Source organism: Thamnophis sirtalis, unplaced genomic scaffold (assembly GCF_051295495.1).
Source record: "Thamnophis sirtalis isolate CommonGarterSnake01/CBP01778 unplaced genomic scaffold, rThaSir2_p1.2 scaffold_1, whole genome shotgun sequence".
In the NCBI taxonomy this organism is placed as follows: Eukaryota; Metazoa; Chordata; class Lepidosauria; order Squamata; family Natricidae; genus Thamnophis; species Thamnophis sirtalis.
The window spans coordinates 124,130,747-124,148,495 of record NW_028261381.1 but is presented as its reverse complement, the minus strand read 5'-3'; the positions used below and the strand labels follow the sequence as shown (position 1 = coordinate 124,148,495).

Here is a 17,749-nt window from a genome sequence, read left to right as displayed (position 1 = left end):
CGTGTAACATCATCCATGGACTCAACTATTATTATAATTATTTTAAATATACATTTTAATGCATTTACAAGAAAAGAAACATCTCATTTGTAAATTCTAAAAAAAATATTAAAAGGTAAGGCACAATGACTAAAAGAACCTCATAACAAACCCTTCCTTATTCATTATTGTAGGAACATGTCTGACTAGCAAAAATTAGAGCAATGCAATCAGTTTATTAACTATGTTGCCTTAGAATTTTTTATATCCTGTACAGTGATTTGAATAATTGTGTTACACATTTTATAGCCAACAACTATATCATTTTGTAATCCAAAATGAATGCATATATGGAGAGAAAATTGTCCAAACATTTTAAAAAGTACCAAATGAGCAGTATACCAGATGAGATTTCTCTCGCTCAGATGACAATAAAGGCAAAAGCATATATTCTTTATCTTTGCCATTTTATCACTCTGTTAGTACTATATGATGTATTGGTAGTTTTTTTTTTAATTTCAGCTAAATTTGTACAAACGTATATGTTTAAGAAGAGACTGAAGGGGCAATGTAAACTACTGAAGTCATTACATCCAGAAAGTGCTTAGGGAGCAGAACAACTTTGCTGAATACATCCCGTTATGCTACATGCACACAATCCATTCAGCTCTGATCTCTATAAACTTCATGTAGCAGATGTTTATGGATTGTCCTACAGAAAATTTCCATTTACAGTAGATTTTCAGTGTTTCTTAGGATGAGTAAGTTTTTAGTTTGAAAATTCACAATTGTCATAGGTGGTTCTTCCTATTAAAAATAAATATTTTCAAGATGTTAAATTTTACATGTGATTGACTTCAGTTTTTAAGGTCAGAATAATGACAGGTACATGTATGAAACTATGAACATACAGTACTAATAATTCATCATACTTCACAAAACAGCACATTCATTTAAAATTTTGCTCAGTGTTTACATTCAACAATAATTCATCTAATATTGATATAGAGTAAGCATCAACTCTTTGGAATAGTGGAATTCTTTTCTCACATTTTGTTAAGCCTGAGATTTAATATCAACCAACCGACACTCTTTAGACCCTTCTTTGTTGGACCTGCAACACATACCCTTTATCAATTTTTAGATGAATTTTAAGAGCATTATTTAGCAAATATTAACAAAACCACATGAATTAGATGACTGCTGGACATTCATATAAACATGTGCAACAGTGCAATTAGACTAAATCACAAAGGTATTTATTTTCCAGTTAGTTTAAAATTTTCACCAGCTTTCAGTAAGTAACATTATAAAAACAAAATAGACTTTTAAATAAAAAGAAACATAGTTATCAGTCCATAACTATCATGAAGGCACCAGGTGCTTGGGAAAGATCTTTTACTTCTGCATAGAAAGATCAAAATAGAACCTATTTATTTCCATTTTATAATAGGTGAAATAAATATCTTGGTCTTTATTAGACAGAGATGGATTGAAGAAACTGTAATATTAATACTCTCTTATGGCCATATTTTAAAATAAATTACATGCCACTAAACATGCAAAAAAGGACCAATGAATGTTTGGCAATTCAAGAATTTTTACCATATGTCATTCTAAGCAGACACTACAGTAAAATCACGTTTACTTTCTACAACAGACTGCTGTTCTCCGTCACTTTCAAAATTTAGATTCATGAATGTACTACAGGCTGTATCCCTTGGCTGGGCTGTCTGAATAGCCATTCCTTCTTGGCTCTGTTTCTGTTCCTGAAATCTCCTTTCCGCTTCCTCTGACAATTTGTTTTCTTCCTCTTCTTCCTCCTCCTAAAAGAATCGGTATATTTTACAATAGGTTACTTCTCAACAAGCTTTAATCCTATCAAATCCTTTAAAATACGCATCAGTGTTGCAATCTATTGTAAATGCTGTTTCAAAAAATGCCCAGAATTGGAGGTCAGAAAGTGTGTCTGAAGCTAGGCTGGTAATTGATGATGCAAGATACAGAATTCATATGAGGCCTCACTGAATGAAACTGTCTGTTTCATATCTGAAAATGCATCTGCTATTGAAAAAAACAAACTTCTGGCAGGAATTCCATTTCACTCACACTCTTTCACTGTGGCTTTAACTTTTAAATGCTTTCAGTATTCATTTAATTATAAATTTTAAATTAATGTGTATTTTCCTTTTTATTTTAAACTCTTACCTCTGAGTGTTTATCAAAGCAGAAAGGTTATAGTAGAAATGAAATGAGAAGACGAGAGGAAGGGGAAGTAGAGAAGGATGACAGAGGGAAGAAAGGAGGTTGGGGGGGGGGAAGAAAGGAAGAAGAAAGTGATGGATAAGGTACAAATATGGTGTATGGAGAGCAGAAGAGCCAATACTTGTTTTGGGGAGTTGATAGATGAATCGATGTATACATTTAATAATACAATATGATGTTGGCTATATAATAGTATACATGTGATTATATGTTATAAAAATGAAAAAAATAAAAACTTTATAAAAAATGAAATGAAATAATATTGGAAGATTTTCACTATTCAACCAAAAACATTCCAATATTGAATGAAATGATAATACAACTGTCATGGTTGTCAGCACAAATACTGACAAGATCAAAAGTGTCTCTAAAATGGCATCTGCACAAACCATTCTGGGTTTGAAATAGCTGTTTATTCCTCTTCAATAGCTGTGGGTCATACCCAAACTAAGCATGCAACCAAACATTCTAAGCAGAAGTGTTTAGAGGGGAAGGGGAGTAAGAATAGGAAAAAGCAATGGTTACGGAAGGTGGCGGAAGAAAGTGAAAAGAAAGTGAAATTATTGCAAAGATGGGTGTTGAGATCTGCCACATTGAAAATTCTTAGCAACAGATGAGAGGATGGAGGAGAATGAAAAAAGGGGTGGGGTTAGATCAGTGGAACATGCTGCATTTATATCTGCTGCAGGAAAAGAAGGGGTGATGCAAACCAGCTTTGCCCTACTTGCTCAGTAAATCCCGCCATGATGCCTGGGAATTTTGTTTTATCTTAAACTCTAAGCAACAAAATGCCCTGGCTTTTATTGCTGGCAAATCACAGCTCAAGCAGAACGATTCTGTAGCAGCAACTGCTCTGTGCTTTCTGTTTTGAAACAAACATCATCTGTGTACATTCCTACTGTGAAGCAATTAAATTAATAGTATTATTTACAGAAAAAGATTTTGCAACATCTATGCTGCTAAAAGGATTGGTTTTTTAAAAAAGCATACCTCCTTTTTCATTCTGTAGTATTCATCTATGGCATATTGGTATTTTGGTGTACTGATGCCCAAAACAGAGGCAATCTTTTCACCAAGGAAGTCGCACACTGAATAAATGAAATAAATATGTTATGAATAATCCAGATTAATTATTGAGTATAGTTTCAATCAACACTCGGGGAACACTTTCACAATGAGAACTTTTAGACAACCACACAAAATCAACATTTTATGAGCACATTATAGTCATTCCCATAACATGATAGCCATGATGGGAATTATTAGCCATGAAATACCAATTTAGCAGAATGTGAGGCACTTAATTATTCAGGCACTCAAATGATACAGCTATGTATTTTCAGGGCAGATGGTACATTTCCAAAGGAAACTGGATTGTAACTCCTACTATTTCTTGTTTCTTAATAATGCCTATGTTGCTTTATGATGCCCTGAGGCATTTCTTTAATTTGGGGGAAAATAAACATTTTTGTGACTAGTGCAGTATACCTCATGATCACCTGAGTAGTGCAAATTTCTTGGAACTGTTGAAAAGGACTGTGTTGTATACTGGAGATAGATGGTGTTGTATCCCTCCTCATCTGCATTTAAAAAACAAGGGCCATTCTTGAAAGCAAAGTCTACATTTTGGATAGAGGACTGCTGGTTTGAAAGAAGGGTCAAAAAGGCTATGTCAAAATTAAACAGTGTTCTCTCAACATTTGCACTACACGGGTGACCCTGAGGATACAGATCAACCTACAAGTGGCCTCTGACTCTCAAAAAGAATGCAAATGACCAGCTGTCTGCAAGGAATATAAATCCTTCCATTCTCCACCATCCAGCCAGAGCTGAAGAAGTTTCTTGGATGAGAAGTGAAAAGTCTTCAAAGAAAAACAAGAGTCTAGTTGCCTCTTGGAAAAAGCACCTTTGGGACAACCATGACCTTGATGACCGAGAATTAAGAAATTCTGACCTTCGGGTTTTGTTTTGAATATCAGATCTGAATAGAGTACACCTCATAAACCTTTTACCCAAAAAGTAAATTGGGACTCAGAACTTATTCCTGATCTAGTGTAAATTATCCAATGAACTTTTAGAATGATCTGATTTTACTTCTATCTTTCTCAATTTCAAACAACTAATGAAGCAAAACAGATGGTATATTTACAGGAACTGAAGGGTAGATTTCACTGAAATATTTTTTCACCCCAATGTACAATTTACTCGTGCCAGTTTATGATGAACAGTAGGCATTGAAAAGTGCAGACTGAAAGGATTGTTTTATAATCTGCTTCAATTTATTCTATGAAGACAAATAGCATTTAATGCCAATTTTAAACTTCAGTGAACACTGAACAGGCCTGGTGACTAAGGAAATAGTGTTTTCAGAATTTCCTGAATGTCTTCTCTTGGCTAAAGAACAAAATTTAACAGTGCATGGAATTATTTCGTCAATATTATTTCCTTTTCAAGAAACATCATTCAAAGACATCATTCAAGCTCCCATTAATTTATACTACCATTACACTGGCTGGCCTATGTCATTGGATTCTTACCAATTTATTGCCTATGTATGCACACAGAAACAACAAGCTCATACCTGAAAGTGTTGATGTGGCTACTCTTAGCATCTGAAACCACAAATAAGGACCCCATGTTAGTGTTGCCTGCAATAAAGAGTTGAATTGTTTATGCCACAAATTTTAAGAGAAATCCACTGTACTTCTTTCATTAATATTCCATGTTACCCTTTCTGAGTTCAACATAATATCAACAGTATTGAGATTCCCATCCTGGCATCAATTCAAATACTTTTTTAAAAGCATGCTTTTTTAATACTAATTTAATATTAGTACATAATATTAATTTAATCCTAAAAGAATACTAATGACATTTCCTGAATCAAGAAAATATGTATCTTAAAAAGAAATATTCATATTCAAATCATTAGCACTAGTTGATTATGAGCACCAATTTCTAAAAGGTGTTCCTATCTTAATTTTCTTGATTTTCTTTTGCTTTCACATCATGTTTCATACTGTTCTAGAGCAGTGTTTTTCAACCACTGTGCCGCGGCACACTAGTGTGCCGTGACATAGTGTAAGGTGTGCCGTGGGAAAAACACTTTATATATAGTCAATATAGGCACAGAGTTAAATTTTTTTAACATTTTCTAATGGTGGTGTGCCTCGTGATTTTTTTCATGAAAAAAGTGTGCCTTTGCACAAAAAAGGTTGAAAAACACTGTTCTAGAGCAGCATTCCTCAATCATTCCAAATGGGAGAAGGGGGATAGTTTTGTGCGAGAGCAGGCTCGCGCAATTGGAGCTGAGAGCAGTGGTGCTCACCGCTCGTATGAGTTGAGCTGTGCGCATACTCATGCAGCCCAGTTGCAAATAGGCCATGGGTCACAGGTTGGTGGCCCCTGTTCTAGAGTGTTCAGAAAAGTTATTCAGAAGTCAGTAGGAGTAAGCTATTCCACTAGGGAAATTCTGTTGCACCATTTTATGACCTTTTGACCTTTTATGAATCACTGCAATTGTTGAATTAGTAATATGGCCTTTAGTGTATCTGGCTACCCCATTTACTTTGCTTGTCAGAAAGTCACAAAAGGCAATCAATGACCCCAATATACTTCAACCATCATAAAAATGAGTGGAGGGAAGTCAGAAGTCACTCTTACTCCCACTGCTTTATTGCTTATCTTTGGTCATTCTGTTTCTCTGTTTAGGTAAGGAAATATCTCTGAAATGGTGACTGAATGGGGCAAGAATTGTTAGTTTGAAATAAACTTTAAAACACCTACGGGATCAACAGAAGGCAATAGGTCTTTTTTCTCTTGCTGCTCGTCATCTTCATCTGTACTATATTCTTCCATGGTTTCACCACTTGCAAAATGGATAACTCTTCTTGGAATTTTCTTCTTTTTTCCCATGACACCAAGTTCCACATTCTCAAAACCTCTCTCACCATTTGTATTTAGCTATAGTAGACATTAGAATATATATTGAATCAATCTTTGTCAGCAATGGCATATCACATCATTAATGGCTTGAAGACAGAGAAAGGTTCATTTTTCAAAGTGTAATTTTATTTTTGGAGTTGATTTGATTTTCTAGAGTAAACATAAAATTGTGTAGGATTTCATAATGCCGTAGATTGCTAAATGCCAGCCAAAATTACAATTGATTGATGTAGTTTTGAGAATATTAATTTTCAGGGAGTGTTCATGTATTCTACAATATTACTAGGAGTTAAATCATTTTTTATTTTGAATTTAATGTTAATCAATTTAGTACTGCTAGAGCTATAATTAATTTTGCTCAAGGCTACCTAGCAATTTCTAAATTGGAATTCAGATTAGAGATTGTAGAAGTCATGAGATATTCTAGTGAAATCTAATGGTATCAAATCCAAATTATAAGAAAAACTATACTTTTCTATAAATTATAAGCAAAAGCTGCATTTTTTAATATTTTCAGCTGGTACAATCAGATTCAAATACTTTGCAATTTCAGAGAGACATTACTTTCAGCATCAATCCTAGTAGCTTCAAGATTCTCCCTGGCCCCAAAACAACAAAGATAACTAGAAAACCAGATGTTGCCATTTTAAAGGGAATTTCTGTATTTGTTGCTGTTACCAGCTGCTGTTACCAGCATTATATTAAAAGCTGAAAAAGATAAGCCATCATAAAGATTATGACAATAATAATAAAGGAAGGTAGTAAAACTTAAACTATGCTCCCAAAGAGAGAAAAAAGAAAAAGGTTGAGGTTAGTCAAAATACCTAAACCTTTCCCCAGGACACAGAAAGAAATATTGAGAATTAAACAACTAATAGGTCACACAATAATTTTTCACAGGAATGCCCAAGATCCATAGTTTTCAGTACAACAGTAGTTATTCAACTAGTACATATAGCTCAGTGATGGTGACCCTTTTTGGCATCGAGTGCCCAAACTGGAAAGAGCCTGTGCACTGCAGTCCTGGAAATTCATAGACCAGCTGGCCAGTGTGCATGAGCACGGTTTCTGGGGCTCCAACATGCGCGAAGATCAGCTAGCCAGCATGCATGTACGCACCAGAAACCAGAAGAGCAGCTGGCGATAGGTTCACCATCACGGATATAGCTTAATTGGTGACAGTAGCACCAAACAGCACCTATATCTACAAAAAGATAATGTTACCTAGTTTGGGTAATGAAACCTTTGTAAGAAAACAACCCAGTTCAGACAACATCCAGGACCCCTCATGTTATAATCCAAATTTCCTCACAGAAAAAAAAAAATCAAGTATTTTATCAAGTACAGAGAATAGTAAAGTCCATTTTAACTCTGATTTCTTATAAGTTCAAGAGCTACACAGAATTACAGATATTTATTATAAATTAAATTTAAAGTTGTCTGGAAATCTGCCTTTCACGTGTGATATTTCTAGTTAAATTAGATTTAAATTAAGATAATAATTCTGAAACAATAACTCCATAAAAGTTTATGTGCTGATCTCGTATATTTAGTAATTTAGAATCCCACAGCTACTCAACTAATTATGCATTCTGGGCGGTGTAATGTATGAAGTAAAAAACAGCAACCCAATGCAGTATCATCTAAAGCCAAAAATAAAAAAGATGATCACAACATAGAATAGACATATGCTATAAGCATACAAAACCAATAATGAGTTCAATCTATGGAGTAATGAAGGTTCTTGAGTGAGTTTTCAATCAGTCACCATCTCTTGCTTAATCTATTGCAATGAAAAAAAAATGATTTGTGAGAATGACCTTGAGAGACTAGGCAAATAAATGCTGCCAAGGGAATGGTCAGATAAGAGGCAGCATCACCTAAAATTAGATAGTGGATGGGGCAAGAGGCTCAGAAGAGACTGCCCTTAGTTTCTTGGCCTGTATATGCCTTGGAGATGCATTTTCAGACTTGCAAGATTTTGTCAACATAGTTTTTGGGTTTCCTACCCAAAAAGATTTTCCCCGCAAGGCTGCGAGAACAGCTCACAACAAACCATAAAAATACTTTTTAAGACATAATACATCAACCAAGGCATTTAATCCTATGCCATACAGCTACCCCTATCCTGGGCTAACATCTGAGGAGAAAGCCAGATCTTCACAGCCTCCCAGAAGGCCAAGAGAGGCGGGGACTTATGATATACAGCAAATAACCCCAAGGCAATTTATAATCGGAAGGGCAGGAAAATTAGGTGGAGCTTACAATGAAATGAAACTTTCTGGCCAGTTCCAGGCAGAGGGGATCCCTGCCGCCTGGAACCAGTTGAAAATGCCACACGTGGAGGCCAAAAATGGGGCATGTGGAGACCGAAAACATAGCAATAGCAGACTTATATACCGCTTCATAGGGCTTTCAGCCGTCTCTAAGCGGTTTACAGAGTCAGCATATCGCCCCCAACAATCCGGGTCCTCATGATATGTGGAGGCCAAAATCGCAACACGCGGAGGTGGCAATCAGTGGCAATGTGCTATGGTGATCCTGGCAGCCTGGATTGGGTCTAAAATGGAGCATGCGGAGGCGGCAATGAGCTGTGGCGATCCCTGCAGCCTGGAACAGCTGATAGGTGGTTTTTTGGGAGGCCGATCCAACTGCCAATCAGCTGCTTGTACTGAATCAGTCTGAGATAATGTGCTGAAGCTGGCCAGGCTGTTTTTAGTTTGCTGCAAGAACACTAGCCAGATGATACTGATGGATGCTGGTAGGCAGAAGCAGAATTTTTTTTCTTGTTTTCCTCCCCAAAAACTAATGTGCATCTTATACTCCGGAGCATCTTATATGCCAAAAAATATGGTATAAATAAAATATGTTGCTGCTTTACTATTGTTTTTTTTATTCTACCTTTATTATTTTTATAAACAATTCAAGGCAGCAGACATATCTAATACTCTTCCTCCTCCTATTTTCCCCACAATAACAAACCTGTGAAGGTGAGTTCAGCTGCTTAGGTGTCGTTTATACCAGTGTTTTTTACACAACATATTTTCTCTGAGGAAAGAGTTTTAAACATACATTTTATGGAAAAAAAACTGGGGAGTTATACAGAATGTAATCTTACTGTGTATCCATGAAAATAAGAGACGGAGGGTTTTTTTTTGCTCCAAAAGACATGTTAGGGCTTATTTTGGGGAAAATATGGTAACGGCCCAACCTGGCGCCCCACTCCCCCAGCACGTGCACAAGAGATGGCGAGCATGTGGGCTGGATCAACCCACCCCCATGGATGACGATCTTAACTGGGGCTTATTTTTGGGGTGGGGTTTACATTACAAGCATTCTGAAAAATCATGCCAGGGCTCATTTTCTGGTTGGAACTTATTTTCTGGGAAACATTGTAGTAATGTCTGGTATCATTCACCAGAAAAGAGGAAAGAATAAAACAAAGAATATTTGGTTGCAAAATTTTCTCCACTATAATAAAGGCCAAAATAGAACAACAACTGGAACATTTGCTATATAGTTACCCTAATTTTTATAATCAAAGACAGAAGACCTATTTATAAGATATGCTAAGATAAGGTTGCCTTAAGTATATTTTATAGTAATGTAGCAAACCATAACCAATTTTTGGTAATTTTTCCTTTCACTAAATATTTCAATTATTATGTGGTCAGGCATTTTAATATTTAAAAAAAAACAGAATTGGTTGAAGAGTTGGAGACATCATGAATAGTATGAGGAATGGGTAGCCTTGCCAAAACCTTTGCTTTTCCCATTCTACTATACACCCAACTGTAACAAGATAATAAAAAAGCCAGGAAATAGAATTTTCTAACAGAATTAGAAAGGGTGCATTATGTATACCGTAGTTTCCTCCTTCTCATTCCTGTGACAGGAGACAACAAGTATAGCTGAGTGAAATGATTATCCTCTTCCCACCAGGCTAGTGACAGACAGACAAATGACTTATATAAACAAACTTAACCATGGTTAATACATTCTCCAAATTGTATAGCATGCTAGATATAGCAATGCAATACTTATTGGATTGCACAACACAAATCTTTGGCCTGTGAAAACTATGGATAATAGATCAATGCATCCAAAATATATGCAAAGCATGCTTGTTTTAGTTTTAAAAGTCCCTTCTAATACATCCATTACATGTACAGCAACTGTTGACACTCCTTTGCCAGGTTTGCGCAATTAGCTGAAACCCAAAACTGGTCTTCATTTAATAATTGAGGAGGCTGATTTGTAACAGGGATTTGCTTACAGAGTTACAAGAAATCAAAACAGTGAGTGTAAATAATACAGTATCAAGGTAGCAGAAAAAATGTGTATCAATGTTACATAAAAAAGCAATATTTATAACTATATTTATATGAAAAACTGGTACTACTAATGAATTCATCTATTAGTAAGTGATCATATATAGTACATTCATGTATAAGAATTTCTAGATCTTCAGGCTTTGTAAATCAAGATTCAACTATATCCAGAATTTGTTTAAATTAAGCCTGTGTACCTAGCCACTAGCAATGGAGAATACATATTTACTATTGAATCTATTTTAAGGCCTAGTTACTTTGTTGGCAATTTAGTACAATCTTGTTCTCTATAGCATAAAGTTTCAGATATTTATAAAAAGGGCTATTTAGATGTTTGAGAATATGGTGTTTTTTTTAATTGCCATATTACAATTCTAAGACCTATACCACAGCATACTGACAACCTTTTATGAAAAGGTATGGATAAGTAACAGCAGAGAACAACTTTCTATGTATGTTGCAATGTATTAGAAAGCAGATTGTTATTATGAAGCAACACTGCAATAGTAACAATAATAACAATTAACTTCCCCTAGTTCCCTCCATTTCCATATGGTAATCCATACTAATACTATTTTGAGAGACGCAATGTTGGGCACAGAAAAATGATAAGCAGTAAGCAAAAAAATGTAGGTGGGATATGAGGGAGGGAGGGAGGGAGAGAAAATGAATGATTATATTTAGTTATGCCAGCATCATTTGTTGTACCTCTCTATATCTTTCTATAAATGTAAACTACCTTTGTTTCTACTTCACGCGTATACTAATTCTGACACTACCTTTTGTTCTTTAAACTTATTTTTCTCTCTGGAAGGCTTCATTAAATCTAACCAGCATTTACTTTAAAGTCTTTCCCTTCCACTCAACCAATTTAGTCTTCCTTCACATACTTGTCTATCTGTAAGATCAGGCAATTTCAGTATATTTCTTTTGCACCGATCACTTATTTTGTTCTTCACTCTTCTGTTTCTTATTTACACAATATATATTCACGGTTCCTGAAAGCTGGCCTGAATGGGTGACAACAGGCTTCAGCTGAACCCTGGTAAGATACAGTGGCTATATAGGTATCCAGAACCTCAGGATCTAGAGCAGTGGTTCCCAAACTTTTTCAGTGCACTGCCACCTTGGTGCTACAAACTGATCCTCAGTGCCCCCCCCCAGTGGTGGAATTCAATTTTTTTTACTATCGGTTCTGTGGGCATGGCTTGGTGGGCGTGGCTGGGGGGGTCATGTGACTGGGTGGTTTGCACGATGGAAGGAAGATAGTAACAGTGAAATTCAAAACTGTAACAATTAATTGCACATTTATTCAAAATCCAATTTAAAAACCTTTTTAGTTAATGTTAATTCAACAAAATTGTTAAACATGATCTAGTGATACCAGGTTTTCAAAGTCTGATAGTCATTTATCAAGAATCTTAGTAACTAGTAACTTAGTAAACTCAGTAAAATTTAGTAACTATTTCACTGTTCTTAGTAGATGATAATTCCTGTGGAGATATTGAAAGAAGTAATCTCAGTAACGTATGATCACAAAGTACAAGACTGCAACAGATTTCATTAAGATATCAAACTTACACAAAAAGATGTTCTTGTAGGAAACCCAAAATGGATAATAAACACTCTTGTCTTTTATCTAAAGTTTTTATCTTTAGATCAATGACCTTAATTATTTTTTATCTCCCTCACAAACATACACATATACCAGTGTATATATTCTGTACGTGTGGCCTATTTTGTGGGCATGGCTTGGCAGTCATGTGACCGGTGGGAGTGGCCAACTTGTAAAATGTGGTGAAACTCATTTAACAATGCTCTTGCTTAGCAACCAAAATTTTGGGCTCAATTGTGATCATAAGTTCTCTTTCTGTTTCTTTCTTTCTTCCTTCCTTCCTTCTTTCTTATATATCTCTTTCCAACTTTATTTCTTTCCTTTCTTTTTCTTCCTTCCGTCCATTCTTTCTTGTGTCTCTCTCTCTTCCTTTCTTTTCTTCCTTTCTTTCTCTTTCCTTCCTTCCTTTGTTACTTCTTTCTTTCTTGTCTCTGTCTCCCCCTTTCTTTCTCTTTTCTTTCTTTCTTTCTTTCTTTCTCTTTCTTTCTTTCTTTCTTTCTTTCTTTCTTTCTCTCTCTTTCTCTCTCTCTTTTCTCTCTCCCTCTTCCTTTTATTTTCTCTCTCTCACCCCCCCCTCTCTCTCACACACACCCCTTCCAGTTGGCGAAAATTTCTGTTTTGCCAGCTGGGAAGCTGGCAAAAAAGCCTCGTTTTCCCTGCCACTGCAGCTCTTGGAGGAAGGATGAAGGGAAGCGAGCCCCGGGCCTCATCTCTGCCTCCTTCCTTGAGAGCTGGTTTCAGGGACAGCCAGCCTCTCCTGTCACTGCACCCTTCACTCGCCTTTCACCCAGAGGATCTGCCAGTGGGGTGCCTGCCATTTCAACTCAAGAGAGAAGCTCGGGAGAGACATGCAAATAGCCACAACTCGAGGCTCCTGAGGATGCTGGACACCAGGGGTGGCAGTGGCGCCGCTGCTGCTCTTCTGCTGCTCCCAGTAATGCAGGCTTCTTGGAGAGCATTAAGTTGCAGGCGCACTGATTCCAGCAGCTGCATTTTCCCTTGAAATTTGCTGTCCCAACAACCCGAAGGGGACAATCTCCCAGCGGCATTTCAGGTGCTCCCACCCTTAGCCCTGAGGGAGGGAGGATGGCTGGGTGCAGTTTGGCACCTCCCGGCTCCCCTCAGATCGAGGGGCCTCATGCACCTGCTCGCTCACATGGCCTATGTGCTTCTAGCAGAAATGGGAAGCGTGGGGATCTTAATGTAATAGGGCGGGGGATGCTGGATCGGGAGGTTAAATAAACACATTTGGCTTCGCTTCCTTGTGCGGCAAGAGAGAAAGGTGTCTGAAACGCTCCCGGGAGAATGTCCCTTCAGGTTGTCCCCTTACCGTCCCCCTGCCACCACCTCTTGCCTCTTAGCACCCCCCTGCCGCCCCTTGCCTCTTAGCGCCCCCCCTAAGTCATCCCACTGCCCACTTTTGGAACCATTGATTTAGAGGCTTATTATCTAGTTTTGGATGGGCTTGCAACTACCCCAGACAGATCCTGAGTTCAACTTGGGGGTTCTCCTAGACTTATGACTCCTGCTCAAAGAGTAGGTGGCAGTCATGATTGGTAGTGTCTTTGCGCAGCTCTGTGTTGTGTGCCAACTGTGCCCTTTTCTGGATTGTGAGGCCCTGTGTTCAGTCCCTTGTGCCTTCATCATCTCCTGCTTAGATTATTGCAACACATTCTTCATGAGGTACTCTTGAAGAGAATTTGAAAACTACAATTGGTCCAGAATGCTGCGGCACAGACAGTTTTGGAGGCTCCTAGAGTAGCACGTCACGTTACATTAAAGTCTTACAATAAAATAGAATTAGCTCATCTTGTTACTGTTTCTCTATCCATTTTCTCATCCTCAAGAAATGTTCTACCAAAGTACATAAATTCATCTATTTGTTCTAATCATTTCCTCAAAGAGCGAGATTCCAGAAAAGAGCAAGAAACATACATGGATAATGCTAGTTCTTTCTGGCCAACTCTTCCACCCCCACCCCCTCTTCTATCTATTGGATGACAAATTTTGTGGAAGCTCTCTAAATTTGTATTATTTTATGCAAAATACTTTGATACATGTAAGCCAATCTATATGTTACTAAAACGTTCTTCTCTGTAAACTTTTACTGTGTGAATAATAGGGCAAAACATTTTGTACCTCAAATGAGTACAAAATGCATTCAAAATTCAAGATACTGGCTCCATTGGAATTGAAATTTGGAAAATTTTATAAAACATTTTATGAATAAGATTATCATAAAGCACTTTATGACATAATACAAAATGTCATAAAACCTTTCCTGTGGTCAACTCCTGATGTTTGACAATGCTATATAGTTCAATGTATAATTCAACGTATTTTCAAGGCAGATACATCTCTGATTATCTCCCTGAATTTTTAAGTAATTTTCCAGTGAAAGCAATGCATTAGTAGCTCTGCTATTGTTGAAGATATTGAGGAATCTGATAAGAAATGGTGACCCAAGAAGTCACAGGTTGTCTGGTCAGTTATAACTGTAGGAGGCAAAATGTAGGATACAATTATAATAAACATTTACTACAGCAACCAAACTTCAAAAAATTACAAGATTCCCCCCATGGACTGACAAGCAAGATTCCTCACTTGATCACAACATACAGAAAGTACTTAACTTATGACCTCAACTGAGCCCAAAATTTCTGTTGCTAAGCAAGGCAGTTGTTAATTGAGCTTCTCTATTTTATGAGTTTTCTGCACTTTTGTTAAGCAGATCACCACAGTTGTTAAGTGAACACACAGTTGATAAGTGAATCCAGCTTTCCCCTATTAGCTTTACTTGTTGGAAGCTGGTTGGGAAGGTTACAAATGGTAATCTCATGACCCTAGGACAGTGCAACTGTCACAAATACATGCCAGTTGCCAAATGCCTGAATTTTGATCATGTGATCATGGGGATGCTGCAACAATCCTGTAAAAACATAAACCTCCAAGTGTTTCAATGACTCTCTAAAAGGATGCCAATGACCAGCTGCATGCAAGCAATATAAATCCTTCCATTCCCTGCTTTCCTGTCACAGCTGAAGAAGTTTCTTGGATGAGAAGCAAAACGTCTTCAAAGAAAAAACAAGAAAGTCCAGTTGCCTCCTGAAAAAGCACCTTTGGGATAACCATGACCTGGATGCCAGGGAATCTCTACAGAATCCTGTGAAAACTGATCATGTCACTTTTTCCCAGCACCATTACAACTTCAAAAAATCACTAAATGAATGGTTGTAAATCGAGGACTACCTGTACATTCTTATAGAAGAGATTAGAATTTGGAAACTGAAAAAGGGACCCCTGGAGGCATGAGGATAAGAAGCGGATCTTTTACAAATCATCTGCTAAATATCAAGCACACAGGTTATGTTTAGCAGCTTGGATTGTTTCTTTTTAAGCATCTTCACTTCCTTAAGCATTCCTGACCTGGAACTACATAACCACTCCCAGAAAAACGCCTGCCTGCCCTGCAACACCGCACAACCATCATATATATATATATATACCCCTCTTTCTCCCCTTCGGTCCTTCTCCAGGCGTGTTGAGCTACAGCTCCCACCAACAGATGACAAGGGCTGCATACTTCAACATCTAACACATCTGGAAGGTAGAAGATCAATCAATGGTCGTTTTCCTGCGGACCCAAAGCAGGAAGGATACAACTCAGGGGAGGAGAAGGGCCCTCTCGCCTTCTGCCCCCAGACAAGGAACAGAAAAGGTAGATTCAACCTCCGTCGCCCCTTCTCCCAGGAAAGGTTGAGGCGTGGCGGACGAGCCACGGAAGGAAAGAGCCAGGCGACCCGTGGATCCGGCGCGGGTGGGGCGGAGGGAAGGGACGCTCACCTGTTCCTGATCCATGGCGTAGGCAGCGGCGGCGGCGGCGACTGGGGCGCAGTATAAGGAAAGAGCAGAGAACCCCTGCTCCATAGTCCCCCCCCTCCCGTTTCCGTCTGAGAGACCTTCCCCGCGACGATCGCGCCAGGCAGGCCGAGCCCTCCTCCGGGGCGGAGGCCCTGGGAAATGAGCTCACAGAGGCCGGTGTCGTCGTCCCCCCCCCTCCGCCGGTCACACCCCCGTCTTGGTGGTTGCTAGGATACCTCGTAGAACTCTCTCTCTCTCTCTAAGGTGCCCTGGCGACAGGCGCCTGTCGAGCCAGAGGTGGGCCCGCCGCTTGGTGACCGAGAGACTGGTATGTATATGTGCGTTTGGGCGCTGCCGTATGGTATCCAGATCCGGGCCTTCGTTCGGTGAAAGCACAAGGCACGTGACTCCCCCCCCCCCAGTTGGTACTTTGTACTGTAGCTATAAACCGGTTTCAGAAACTTTCCCACGTGCACTGAAACACGATATCCCGACAATGTCTTTTTTCCCTTCCCTGCCATCATCTTTCATCAGCCGACAACTGAGGCGGCTTCAACAAACTTTAACTAGACTAGAGTCACAAACATGACCCACTTCAAGGCCACTAATGGTCATAAAGCAAACCCTAGGAAATGAAATTGCCATTTTTTACTGACCATTCTAGGTTGCTGTCCTCACCTCCACAATGGAAGAGTCCAAACCTTTTTGAACTCCAGATCTTCTCTGATATAAAGCTATTAATAACCAGAGTTCACATCTTTCAACCTGGCTGCTTCCCATGAAGCCATCAGATGTCTATAATAACACTGATGATGTTACCTAGGGTCAGTAATGAAATGTCTGCAAGAAAACAACCAAGCTCAGAGAGCACCAAGGATCCCTCATGTCTTACAGACTTGTGTTTGAAAACCTATGTTTAAAATTGCTGGATCAAACAATTATTTCACTATACTACGTCTCCCAATCTCACTTCTTCCTCTTTACCAGTTTGCAAAGAATATCAGAATAGATTGTGAATTTGTATGTGTTGGATTTATAGATCAAAATAAAAAAATAAAAATGTTCTATGTTTTATAATATAAAATCCACTTGATAAGTCATATACATTTCCGTGCTCAGACAGAAACCTTTGGAAATGGGAAAATCAAATGGATACAAATACAGGACAGTCTGTATGTTAACCTCAATGTTGTTTCCCTTTAGAAATCTTGTGGGTACAATATCACATCCACCCTCTATTTAATAGAACAAAATATTATGCCTATTACTATTAGCCATATGTGATAAGATGTATACATATCTATTACATAGTTGGGCATTTGAAATTTGCTAAATCAAAATCAACCAACACTATGAATTAGCATTTTGTTAATCCAGCTGGTATTGATTTTGAGGACAGCCAGACAAATTTTTCAGATAATGTGACAGCATTCTAATTTATATCAAAGGATATAGTCAAAGTTGTGTTCAAATGTTTTTGCTTTCTATATGAATGGTATTTTTATTGTGTGTGGATGTAAAGAAGAACAAAGGATTTGACATAAACACAGCATCATAATTTAGTCTGGAACTGAAGATAAATGTGAAGATATAATTTATCTGAATACCCCCTGCAACAAATTTACACAAAGAATATTTGCTGGAGACATTGGCTCTTCCAAATTACCTGATAGCAACCTATCAGGAAATAAGACATCATTTTATTGTTGCTGTCCAAACTTACCTCAAAGGAGGTTAAAACTGAGAAGATTGA

General features: G+C 38.0%; 1 protein-coding gene and 1 long non-coding RNA gene across 6 annotated transcripts; one reads left to right on the top strand and one right to left on the bottom strand.

Annotated features, from left to right (window-relative positions):
* Positions 1 to 28: 28 nt before the first annotated feature.
* On the bottom strand, positions 29 to 16,749 carry FAM177A1 (family with sequence similarity 177 member A1). 5 transcript variants are annotated; one of them, XM_087723654.1, is made up of 5 exons: positions 16,653 to 16,749; positions 6,031 to 6,207; positions 4,826 to 4,892; positions 3,235 to 3,332; positions 29 to 1,805 (listed from the first exon to the last, which is right to left on the bottom strand). In XM_087723654.1, exons 1-5 carry the CDS (start codon positions 16,653 to 16,655, stop codon positions 1,596 to 1,598), a joined length of 555 nt encoding a protein of 184 aa, XP_087579780.1. In that variant the 5' UTR covers positions 16,656 to 16,749; the 3' UTR covers positions 29 to 1,595. The 5 variants fall into 5 exon arrangements, with proteins under 5 accessions (XP_087579780.1, XP_087579759.1, XP_087579760.1 ...); XM_087723633.1 differs by lacking the exon at positions 16,653 to 16,749 and adding an exon at positions 16,233 to 16,535; XM_087723634.1 differs by lacking the exon at positions 16,653 to 16,749 and adding an exon at positions 16,233 to 16,535 and having other exon boundaries at positions 4,826 to 4,856.
* LOC106554204 (uncharacterized) lies at positions 15,718 to 17,058 on the top strand. The gene is made up of 3 exons (XR_015697779.1): positions 15,718 to 15,853; positions 16,261 to 16,324; positions 16,661 to 17,058. It is a non-coding gene; the product is annotated as an uncharacterized LOC106554204 (long non-coding RNA).
* Positions 17,059 to 17,749: the final 691 nt, after the last annotated feature.